This window comes from Uranotaenia lowii, chromosome 3 (genome assembly GCF_029784155.1).
Source record: "Uranotaenia lowii strain MFRU-FL chromosome 3, ASM2978415v1, whole genome shotgun sequence".
NCBI lineage: Eukaryota > Metazoa > Arthropoda > Insecta > Diptera > Culicidae > Uranotaenia > Uranotaenia lowii.
In genome coordinates, this window is record NC_073693.1 from 338,741,086 (window position 1) to 338,754,145 (window position 13,060).

Here is a 13,060-nt window from a genome sequence, read left to right on the forward strand (position 1 = left end):
AAAACTTGTTTTGCCGCGTGTTTCCTTTACCGTAAAGGAAACACGTGATAAAACAATTTTTTTCTGAGGATGGCTGGAATTCTGTAAACCGAAACGTAAAAAATAGCTGTTTTATTTTTCGCCGTAAATCACCAAAAAATATTAATTATAGAAACAACAAAAAAGTGCGGTGATCAAAACCAAACAAATATGAGAAAAGTCGAAAAAGTACCACTCATGAATGCTTTGGCTCGAAATAATGTTTTCGATTTCTAGAAAAAAAAACGATAAGCTAAGAATTACACTTTTTTTGTTTGATTCTTATTCGGTTGAGTTCGATGTGAATATGTGCTAAGCTAAATCTGTACTTGGATCCAGGCTCCTTGTTTTCTTTCTAATAACTACTTTCTTTGATCGGAAACATGATATCGGACACATGTGTTCTGCAATAGTAATAGCCTATAGCCTGAAGTATACTTCAATAGCAAATACGAATCTAGAAACTTATCGAGGCCAGACATTGACATTTTCTTTATTATTATTTTATTAATCAAATGTTTATTGTTCGGTATGAAGATGTTTGATACAAATGCACAATGAAATCTATTCTAGGTCACTTCTAGCTTCTATTGGGGTTCCTATCATGTACTACAAAACGCTACAAAACTACACTTAACTGGTATTAAATAGTATTAGCAGTTTAAGTTACAGATACATATGTAATTCTCTCTAGTGATATCGTCCGAAGTACGACCGATCCTGCAGGCCCTGATCCGGCAGATAGTGATTACCGCCTCGGCCTGAATCGCCCAGCCGTCCTCCGCCATTACTGTTGCCGAGCTGATACTGCCGACGACCTCCCGAGTTATTGTTGTTATTGTTATTGTTACTGTTGGTACCATAGGCTCCCTCCTGCCCGGCTAGATCCCGAACGATTTTGATCGGCGTCGAGCTCACGTACTTATCATCCTTGCGATCTGAGTCGGGGTTTTGGGTTGACGATTTGTAGGGAGCTTTCGTCGGATAAAGCGAATCGTACCGCGTATTGGTGGAGCTGCCGTATTTGTTGACGTAGTTGTGCAGTCGAACGTTTGGAGGTGTTCGAACGACTTCCGGGAGAGTGGCGTAGTAGATGATTCTTCGGTTTCGAGATGGGATGTAGACTGGAGGAGGAACGTAGGGAGTGTCCATCACGTCGTTTGTGAGGAGGTGGTTTCGATCTCGGTAGTAATATGGGACATCGAATCGTTTATCTGGATAGTAGTAGTACGATGGATAGGAGTATCGTGGGAAATAGGGATCGAAGTCATTATCGTAGCGTCGTTGATAGTATGTGTCGTATCGATGTGGAGAAGGAGGATGCATTCTATCCATCATGTCCCTGTGGAATTCGTCATATTTATTGTAGACTTTCGGATACATCGGCGAATTGGAGTACGCCGGGAAAGAGTCGTAGACCCTCGAAAGTTGATGCGGATAGTCGTAATACAAACGATTCAGCGGTTTCCTGTACAGTTCTGGAACGATCTTGTCTTTATCTTCCCGTGCTTCTGAAGATTCCGCTGAGATAGACTTTTTCTGAGTTATGAAATTGACTCGTGGTGCTCTCGCTTTGATGCCATCGCTCATCATCGATGCTTCTGCCTCCGAATCCATGGCATCCTGTGATTCCTGTTTCGTCGGTTTTTGCACCTGATAGGGCGTCTTTGCCCACGCTTCTATCGTTCGCTGTCCCATCGTGTGCTTCTCTGCTTTCGGCATCTGATCTGTCGGCTTCACTTCATCCGCCTCGCTAACATTTTCCACTTCGGTGCTCCGACGATTTCGCTTCCTGTTATGTTCTTCAGCATTCAAATCCTCATCTCTCGGTCTGAAATGACTTTTCAAACCGGGAGATTCCAACACCCGATAGGGAGGAATCTCTCGCTTGTCTCGTATCGCACGGTAGAAAAACGGTTCCAACAAACTGCGCCTCTCATAAAAGTCATCCTCTGGGTTGAGTTCCGTTCCAGCTGATTCCAACTCGTAGCCCTCCAATATCTCCATATCTTCTGGAATGTGCATCGTACACACCTCGCTCGCCACACCGAGCCAGAATAACAGCGCAACTATCGGGAGGTGCGCCATTTCCGTCGTTTATTTCTGTGAATGAAAAAAAAACGATAGAGAAAACATCAAATTAGAGAGAGGTATAAGTGAAACCATTTGTCATTCGCTGAAAAAATTGAATATAAAAGCATGCAATCTAATCAGGTCAATTAGCTTCCCAGGTCATAAAAAATGCATCAAACCACCAAATTTAAATTCAATTTATGAGCAACATATGACACGCTATACGTGTCACAGCATATTCAAATTCAAACATCTACATAAACTTCACATATAGGCTTATGCCTAGTTCCAATCCAATCGCATTAGAAGCTAAGAAGGAAAAAAACGCGCTACCGGAATTGGTAAAATTGTCATCGGAAACAAAACATGTGCTTTCGAGTGTGATGCGAATCGAATCGAATCCGAATGAATGGATAATTTGAATGCGCTGCCAAATTGTGAGGTAGAACACGCTGCGATTTGTAGGCGGATGAATACTGCCGGTCCGGTGTCAAGGTCGGACTACATTTTATCACAATGTCTTCAATGAGCACACCGCAGTTCGCATTTGTTAATGACAAACAAAGAGCTGTCAGATATGGGGGAAACAATCGGGGTTCGTTTGGACATTTTCTAATTCAACCTATGGTGTTCTAATCTAAGTAGGTACCTACTTATGCACTGTTGTATGTATAAAGGTTTTTTGCCAAAAACTGTTGTTCATTTTGTTTAGAAATAATTTGTAAAGAATCACATTTTAGGACGGTTTAGATCCAGCAAATCTCATGTTTTTTATGAAATCACGAAACTGTTGATTTCTTTACGCTGGAGAATTTTGTCAATTGTGTTTGAAATGATGCCAATTTTGTCCTAATATCGTTTTCAGGAATTTTAAACATAGTCAGCACTTCAAAGGCGAAAACATAAAATACCTTTTATATTAGAGTGGAAAAGAATGTATGGGAAAACATCGAAAACCGACCATAAACATTTTGAAGATTGGCTCAAATAACTGATCAGTGAAAAATTTTAGCTAAATCCCTACTTTTTTAGACTTAACAGTATTTTTGGAAACCAGTTTTGAATCAATTTTGGACCGAATCCGACCTATTTTATGCAATTTTTTCGAGAAACCGATTCAAGGCTGTTTCAGCCACCCCATGCATCGGAAAATGGAGTTATGGCTGATTTACCCTCAATTTCCCTACATTTTAAATATAGTTCAGAAAAAGCTTATTCATATTGGAAGATTTTAGAGCAAATGAGACCTATCTTATTAGTTTTTTTTTCTGTGGAATTGAATTAAGGCTTTTTCGGCCACCACACGCTCTGGAAAATGGAGCTATGGCTATTTTCCCCTCAATTTCCCAATTTTTTTAACCCTCCAAAGCCGTTCGGGTCAATATGACCCGAAACGCACTTTTCAAACATCTTTATCATCATTCCAATATACTGATGAACTGGTAATTTTGACAAACCAAGTATGTTCTATGAAAATAATGATAAAATCAACGCCAAAAAATTAAAATTTAATTTTTGAAAATCGGTTTATTGGGAAATGAAATACAGCTAAGCAAAGCCAAAATTGGATGTCGTTTTTTTAAAGTAAGATTTTTTTCTACCGGAAGATTAGTCATAGCGGTCAACACTTTCATTGGAGCCCAACATATCTATACACTGTCGGATAGATGGATTCTTGACAATTTCAAACATTAATAAAACAGTTAAATACAGAAAAGCTGTCAGAAGTTATGAGTATTTTAAAAATAAAATTGATTTTTCGGACTTTTTACTTTCTGGACCAGTTTATGATAATCTGGTAATACTTATCAACTTTATTTTGAAATGTTGAGTAATTAGAATAAATTACCTAGACAATGAATATAATATCATCAAAATCGGTAAACATTTGCAGCCAGGAGAACGAAATCAAACTACAGTTCAAATTTCCCCGAAACGAATTTTTAGCGAACGGCTTTGGAAGGTTAAATTAATTCAGATAAAGCATGTTCGAACTTAAAATGAAAATCAAATGAGACCTCTCTTGTGTAATTTTTTCCAAGGAATCGAATAAAGTTGGCTATTGGAGCTACCGCAATAATCGGAAAATGGAGTTATGGCTAAAATATTTGAAAAAAATATTGGGGAACTGAGGGTTAAAACAGCCATGACTCCATTTTACGATGCGGGCGGTGACTCAAACAGCCTCCATTCTATTCCTCGAAAAAAAAAATCACGCAAGATAGGTCTCATTTGGTTCATAGTTTTCGAGTCTGAACATGTTTTTTTCTGAATTAATTGAAAAATGCAGGGGAAAAGCCTTAACAACATTTTATGATGCGTGCTGTGGCTTAAACAGCCTTCATTCTATTTCTCAAAAGAAAAAAAAAGAAAAATTGATATCATTTTATTAAAAAAATTTTAGTCCAAACCAGTGTTTTTTCTGGATTGTTTACAAAATAATGAGAAATTAAGGGTTAAAAAGGGACTATATCTCCGTTCGTAGGCTTGTGCCTTGTTTGAAACTAAAATAAAATAAAGTATATTTTCATAGTTTTGGTTTGTGTAGGTGGAAAAATATTGAATTTCTTCGCGGTTTATACACTTTTTTCCTAATTGTGCAGTGGCTTTATATGAAATGTTTCTAGTTGGCTTGTAAAATAAATCACAAATCGTTCCAAACGACGTAATGTAGAAACCAAATAAAAAAGGAAAAGAAACTTTAGGGATGAATCATCCCAGAGGATGAAAATCCCGTATAAAAAAAAAGGAAAAGAAATCAATTTTAATGACAAATTACACCGAGTTGTAAACAAAACGAAGAATGACATTTTTTTTAAAGTGTACACAATGCTAAAAATTGCAAAATTTTAAAATAAAGAAAAATTATAAAAAAAATTACAAAAGTTGTGAAAACTAACATAACAAAAAATTACAAAAATTTACTAAAAATTGAAAAAATTCGATTTTTTTTAACTTTGAAGTTGTTGTTAATTTTTTTTTATTCATTTTTTTCTTTTGAATCGAGTAAAGAAATACAAAAATTCAAAAAAAAACAATACAGTAGTTTTTTCACGCTCAAAAAATGGCGAAACGGTGAATTTGGTTAAACCTAAAATTAAAGTGACAAAATGTATTTTCATCGTCTTGAATGATTAATTATACTGTCTTAAGTAGTGGAAATGCCTTGTAACAATTAATTTTGATCATTAGATGTAATTATCAAAGTTTACTAAACACAATGGATAGATTTCTGTTCAAATTATTTTTCTCGTGGAGATATGAATCCAAATGTTTAAATTTCAAGACCCATCTCTGGGTTCAAAAAATTGTTTTTCTCTTCAGCAATTCGGAGATTTTGTCTTGAAGTAAATGCATGTAAAATATCAATGTGATAGTGTTCATTAAATTAAAGTGAATTATTATTTTTTATGGAAATTTAACAGTGTTTATTTCTCATGTCGATTTTAGAATTCAAAGAAAACTGCATGAAAAAAATAGCTTCTGCAAGAAGGGTCAAATTTGTCGGGACTGTGACAACTACCGAGCAATCACTGTCCTCAATGCTGCCTACAAAGTGTTGTCCCGAATCCTACTCCGCCGCCTAACGCTTTAAGCAAACAGATTCGTGGAATGTCATCAGGCCGGCGAATCTTCGCACTACGGCAAATTCTCCAGAAATGCCGTGGGCATCAAATTCCTACGCACCATCTATTCGTCAACGTCAAAGCCGCATACGACACGATCGACCGTGACGGCTATGGAAATTCATGGACGAAAAAGTCGGCAGATCAACTGCGGCTGTGGAGGAGATCTATCACAAACTGAAACGCGAAGCAGGAAGGATTGGGTTGATGGTTAATACGTCCAAGATGACCGAGCCCGCTTTTCCAGTAATAACAGGTCACGATTGACGGCGACGAGCTGGAGATAGTCGAAGACTTTGTCTATCTCGGCTCACTGGTGACCGCAGACAATGACACCAGCCGTGAGATCCGGAGGCCAATTATCAGCGGAAATCGTGCCTACTATGGACTCCACAAGCAACTGCGGTTGAGAAGACTTAGCCCTCGCACGAAGTGTAACCTGTATATGACGCTCATACCGGGTTGTTCTCTACGGGCACGAGACATAGATATTGCTCGAGGAGGACCTGCATACACTCAGAGTATTCGAGCGACGAGTGTTAAGAACGAAATGTGGAGGCGAACGATGAACCACGGACTCGCGTGACTCTACGGCGAACCCAATATCCAAAAGGTGGTGAAGGCTGACCGGATACACTGGGCAGGAAATGTTTAGAGAATGCCGGACGATAGTCCGGCATTCGGTATACTATGAGAAAAAAAAGTTCCACCAAACAATCTGCGAGATAAATATATGCTTGGTATTTATTACCGAAACACCACAGTATTCACCGAACGAGCTGTTTAAAGCTTATCTATTGAACATTCATCGAACGTTCGGTTATTGTCAATGCAGTTGAAATCCGAAGTTTTCGTGCTGGTAATAGGCAACCTTGAAAAACCACCGACGATGAAAAATTTACCAAACACTTCGGCAATCGGCAATCCTTTCTTTCGTTTGGTTCTGACACTTGGAAGGTGTTTTATAGATGTGTGGTTAACATGAAATGTCGTCAGTGATGTCACAGTCGCCGATGTTGACAAAAACTCCGGTTTGGGAATTCAGCGACAATATTTTTTTCCGAACAACCAATAATTTTTACCTACCAAACAATAAAAATTGGTAAAACACGAATTGGAATTACCAAATTCCTGCTTTGTCGAAGATTTGTGTGTTTTTTTGTGTTATTCACATTTTATCACAACATACAATATTTTTGTAAGTTGTTAAGATTCCATGTTCTATGCTAATCGTAAAATCTCATATAAAGGGTGATACGGTCAAAATTAAATTTCTTTTTCAAGTTTAATTAGTAAAAGTTCAGGAAAAATATTAAGTTAGGCTTCCGCTTTTCCAAATCCGAATTGCCGGGCCTTACGCTTAATCGCTGCCATCAGATTTTGAACAGCCACCTTGTCCACCTTCTTCGCCGCAGAAAGCCAGTTTGCCTTGAACTGCTGCTCGTCCTTAGCAGTTTTTTTGGTTTTCTTTAGGTTCCGCTTGACAATAGCCCAGTATTTCTCAATTGGGCGGAGCTCTGGCGTGTTGGGAGTGTTCTTGTCCTTGAGAACCACCTGCAAGTTGTTGGCAGCGTACCACTCCATGGCCTTTTTATCGTAATGGCAAGATGCCAAATCCGGCAAAAACAGTACGGAACAACCGTGTTTCATCAGGAAAGGCAGCAGACGTTTATTCAAACACTCCTTCACATAAATTTCTTGGTTGACAGTCCCGGAAGCTATGAAAATGCTGCTTTTCAAGCCACAGGTACAGATGGCTTCCCAAACCAGATATTTCTTCGCGAACTTTGACAGTTTCATGTGCTTGAAAATATCTGCTACCTTTCCCCTTCCGTTTGCCGTATAAAACTCCTGTCCCGGAAGCTGCTTGTAGTCGGCTTTGACGTAGTTTTCGTCGTCCATTACCACGCAGTCAAACTTCGTCAGCATCGTCGTGTACAGCCTCCGGGATCGCGCTTTGGCCGTCGTATTATGTTTATCATCGCGATTTGGAGTCACTACCTTCTTGTAAGTCGATAGTCCGGCTCGTTTTTTGGCTCGATGCACGGTTGTAGACGATACGCCCAGCTTATTTGCGGCATCTCGGAGAGAGAGGTTAGAGTTTCGCTTGAAACTACCGGCAACTCTCTTTGTCTTTGTCAGCGGCTTCCGGTTTTCGATTTCCCTTCGATTCAGACTTCCTGGCTGTCGACAAACGTTCCCCAAACACTTTAATTACATTTGTAACGGTTGATTTGCGATTTTGCCAGCTTTGCGTGCGAGTAGCTCGGATTTTCGCGATGCGCGAGCAAAATTTTAGTACGCTGCTCTTCTTCCTTGGACGGCATTTTGACAACTGAAGAGTGAATTCCAAAATCAAAATAGGAGCAACATTCTACACACACACACACCTTCAAAATGAGAGGTGTTTAGGTTTTCTAAATGCAAAATTGAAAGAAATACGTCAAGTTGATATTGACCAAATTTTGACCGTATCACCCTTTATGACTAAAACACATTCGAAGTCAATCATATAAACTTGATCTCCATCTTATCTGTATCTATAATAGTTGTTGCCCACATAATTCAAAGTTCGAAATTTTATTCGAACTGATGTTCTAAATCATATTTGGGTAGGAATTTGAAAACCTATGAAAAGTGTTAAAGTTCAAATATTTTGAAGAAAAATTCAGGAATACCGTGAACGGCCCTAATTCTGCACGTTTAAGGATTTTTGAAATGTTTTAAGTTATAAAAAATTTATCTTACGATGGATTTGCCTAAAATTTTGTTTACAGTTGGGCCAACTACCAAACTTAACGGCAAAAATAAAGAGAGTTAATTTTGGTGCAAAAATGTGGAAAATATTTGGAAAAAATCATGTGGCCCTGATTCTGCGCACAATTTTCTGTTTGCTCCTAATTCTGCGCATGTGTCCCATATTCTGTGCACCTAAATAAAGCCAATATAACATTCCGTATTGGTAAGACGAATATTCAATCGAATTCAAAGGTGTTTGAAAACCATGCTTTAGGTCCAGCAGAGTGTTGCAAATCGTGAAAAGGAACCAATTCCAGCCACAGATCTTTGAATCTTTTGTTGCACTCTTTTTCACTTTTTCATATATTTGGTGTAATTTCACTAGCAGATGATTCTTCCATGAAGCTCCCTTGCCCAATATTTGATAAGTGGTAAATTCCATCGCCGAATGTGGTCAAAACTAACCTGTTTCGTTGATGTTCAGACTAGTCCGGCGTACGGAAGCAGTTCCAACGGGTAGATTGAAATAAAAAAAAGTGAATTGAACCATTGGAGAAATTTAGACCAAATAAAACGTTAAATTCTTTGTTATCACATATAAAAACTATGGTAATTTTTTAGCAATTTTAATTGAAAGCTGCATGTAACGACTGCCCCCATTTGATTAGGAACATTAAGAGTTAACTTGTGCCGACAGCATTTCAGGAAGACAGTACAAATCATTTTTTGAATTAAAGGTTTGAGACCTCTTGAAAATTTTTCCGCCTTGTAGGGCTGGTACCGGAAAACTTTCGGATTTGACTTAAATTAACTTCAGCAAAAATTTAACTAGGTTTGAACTTGAATTTGAACGGTCTCGAAAATTTTCTTAAAAAGTCAAATCGGCCGATTGAGACTTAAGAAATTTGTGCAAAACTGGGATATGTGCCTCTGATTTCTTTGTTTAATTTGTTGATTTCGAAGTATGGCGTGCGCAATCTTGATTGTAAAGCCTTTAGTATTGTCTGAATGGATAATGAATATTTTTCGAAAAGGTAAACTTTTTAGTTAATCGAATGTGTAAAGATTAAAATATTGAAATTTGCAGAGGAATTTTTTTAGATGCATTTTTCTTTGAACTCATTTTCAAAATCGACATAAGAGATAACATAACGGCTGTTAAATTTCCATAAAAACTTAATAATTCACTTTAGTTACATGTAGACTATAAAACTGATATTCTACATGTTTTTAATTCAAGAAAAAAATCTTAAAATTGCTAAAGAGAAGAATAATTAGAACTGAAATCGATCCACTGTGTTTAGTAATCTTTGATAATTACATCTTATGATCAAAATTTATTGATACAAAACGTTTCCACCATTGAAAACATTATAAATTTATTGATTAAAAACAATAAAATACTTTTTACCACTTTAATTTTGAGTTTCGCCAAATTCACGGTTTTGCCATATTTACGGCGAATTTTTTTTCGACCGTGATAAAATCGAAAAATTACTGTAATTCCATACAAATGTCAGGCTCATTGCGCCACCTCTTTCCGTAGCCCGATCTTACCAATTTAGCAATGGACTTTGTTCTAGAACTAGGATCAATTTTAACTTTTGAAAATTTCATAAGCCACCTGATTTCGTCACTCTAGTGCCCATTAAAAACTTTCAATAGATCGAAGGCTTTTGAATTATCATTTACTTTGCCTTACCTTTGCAATTAAATATTGAAAAATTCCGGAAACACATTTAAACGCGTTTACGAATAAGTTTCACCCAGTCAGTAGATTTTTTTTAATAATATTCACGTGATCTCACAAACATAAATCAAACAATATTCGAATAATATTGAAGTGCGCAGTGTTGCAAACCTCATTTGCTTATATGGGTCATTTTAGATTCAATTCACTTTAACTTTTGAGAATTAATGGATCTATTTCATCACCCAATCACATTAAAATTTTGTGACGTCACAACAATTTGCTAAACCGTGTGTGATGTTACGAAACTAAATCGCTCTAAAATAAATTGAAATCAAAATCTCGAAAAATCAAAAACAGCGATTTGTTGATTGTAAGAAATCGATACTTATCTGAAATTTTCATAAAGTTTGATCGAATAGAAGAGCAGAAAAATACGGTTTTGAAAAAAAAATCAAAAAGTGACGCGTTGTGACGTCACGATTTCTATTGTTTATATTTTGATAACTATTCGTTCAATACAAATACTTTTGCTTCCAAATTGAAGCGATTTAAATTCTGAACTTGGTGGTATAATTATTATTTTCAAATTGCGCAATGAACCGTAGAATTTACGTATACAATATACAAAGTTTTGCAAACGTTGTGACGTCACGCTGAAATTACATTCAAATTTAAACTAAATTTTTCGTAATAAATTTGCACTTAGTAAAAATTTCACTACATTTCCTTCATTGGCTGGATGCAAAGCTTCTTTTATTCTATGTAAAATACTTCTGAATTGTGTGCATGTTATGTACCTATATACTCTGCATTCGTCAATAATGTGAGGTTTGTTTTTTATGCAGAGAAATCATGGATTCGAAAAAAGGGTTAGTAAAACCCCATTTAACCAAGCTTCCGCGTTATCCGAGACACATTTTTCATTCAAGATCCATGTATTTACTCCTGGATAATATGTAAAACCAGAGCAAAAGGATATGATTTTTAATCTATTTCGTGTAATCCGAAGTGGTCCTTCCCCCGACTACCTCGGATAGCGGGATTCTTCTGTATATTTCTTTTATGGGCCAAAAAACAAAACAATTTTTCGGCAATCTAGCCCCAAGAAGTTTTTTTTTTTTTTTTGAAGAAGTGCCTGGTCCAATATTTGTTATTTCGTTCTATATTTGCCGTGTTTAGCGCCTTGCCTTAACGAACCATGGAGCGGTATGCCGCAAACATTGTCCAGATGGTCTCCAAGATCATAAACCCTCCGAACAACACGCATATTTTAGCGAAAAGCCAAACCAAAACGATCCATCGTCGATAGTCTGTTTCACGTGGTTTGAATGAAATTCGAAACTTTTTTTTTTCAATTTAACCTATACTGACCGTAAAATCCTTTGAACCGATTTTCGGTACTTTCGTAATCAGCCACTTTAATCCAATCTTTCCGTAGAATAATATCCATTCATCGTAATGAAACAAATCCCACTTCTCTGGGGAACGGATAGTAAAAATCTCTCACAATGCTAAAGATGCGGTAATCACTGCACTCTTGTCACCACATATATTGCACAAGTATTCAAATTTTGGGCTGTGACCTCGAAAACTTTCCCCACGCACTGATTCAACTATCTAGCACACGACCGATTTTCAGTAGTTTTGACGCCTCGATCAACTCGCTCAAATCCAAAACTAAAAACATCCAACCCGAACCGATCGCAAATCGCAACTGCCAAAGGCTTTGGTGGGTTTTGGAAAATAGCGGCGGAAAATTGTCATCATGGTCTGGAAAACTCAGCCCATGTTCCATCAACCGGCTTAACCTAAGTAAGTATGTAGCTTGGGCTAGAAACAAACGTATGAAAAAAAATCAACAAATGTGGTGGGGAGATCAGTCAGTAGTTTAGTTGAGCTAGAATGGTGGCGGTTGAAAAAAAAAGTTCTTAAATATGCACGTTACTCGTGTGTTGTTTGATTGTGTTTTTTTTATTACCGAGCCTCATTTTATACGCTTTGTATTGTACCGAAATGACACAGGTGAGTTATTTTTCCCATTAACAATGGGACTCTTTTTTTCTGGTATTTTGCTCTCTGCGGTTCGATCTTGCGTTGTCATATATTTGTGTTTAATTTTGGGCCAGGTATTGAAGATTCGATAAGGGTTTAAAAATAACCAATTTCCAATCATCTGATCGAAAGCTGATGTTATACAAAATTGCAAATCCGATTCAATTTTCATTGAAATTTATACTTATGCGAATCTTTAATATGAAAATTTGACCATTTTTCCCAAACCGAAAGACCAAAACAATTATGCTGATTTTGAATTTTTTAGGAACTTTGACATTTTTTTTTACAAATTTGAAAATTTTCACAATTTTGATGGTTTGAAAAATTTAGAAAACTTAGATATAACTATTTTGAAAATATGGATTATTATGACAAATAAAAAAAATTTGCCAATTTTGTCAATTTCGCCAATTTTGTGAATTTTGACAATTTTGTCAATATAATAAATTTTGCTTTTATTTTTAATTAAATCAATATTGTCAATTCTGTCAATTCCGACAATTTTGATAGTTTTGAGAATTCTGCTAATTTTGACAGATTTGATGATTTTGACAATATAGAAAATAATGATAAATTTGATAATTTTGGCAATTTTGACAATTTTGACAATTTTAATAATTTTGACAATTTTAACAATCTTGACAATTTTGACAATTTTGACAATTTTGACAATTTTCACAATTTTGACAATTTTGACAATTTTCACAATTTTCACAATTTTGACAATTTTGACAATTTTGACAATTTTGACAATTTTGACAATTTTGACAATTTTGACAATTTTGACAATTTTGACAATTTTGACAATTTTGACAATTTTGACAATTTTGACAATTTTGACAATTTTGACAATTTT

The 13,060-nt window shown here is 36.3% G+C and overlaps 1 protein-coding gene across 1 annotated transcript; it reads right to left on the reverse strand.

Moving 5' to 3' along the window:
* Positions 1-475: 475 nt before the first annotated feature.
* LOC129755456 (uncharacterized) lies at positions 476-11,876 on the reverse strand. Its single transcript, XM_055751960.1, has 2 exons — positions 11,521-11,876; positions 476-2,121 (listed from the first exon to the last, which is right to left on the reverse strand). Exon 2 carries the CDS (start codon positions 2,104-2,106, stop codon positions 709-711), a length of 1,398 nt encoding a protein of 465 aa, XP_055607935.1. The 5' UTR covers positions 2,107-2,121; positions 11,521-11,876; the 3' UTR covers positions 476-708.
* Between the last annotated feature and the right edge of the window lie 1,184 nt (positions 11,877-13,060).

Coding starts and splice junctions, on each gene's coding strand:
- LOC129755456 (XM_055751960.1), bottom strand. CDS start 2,106: ATGGCGCACCTCCCGATAGTTGCGCTGTTATTCTGGCTCGGTGTGGCG.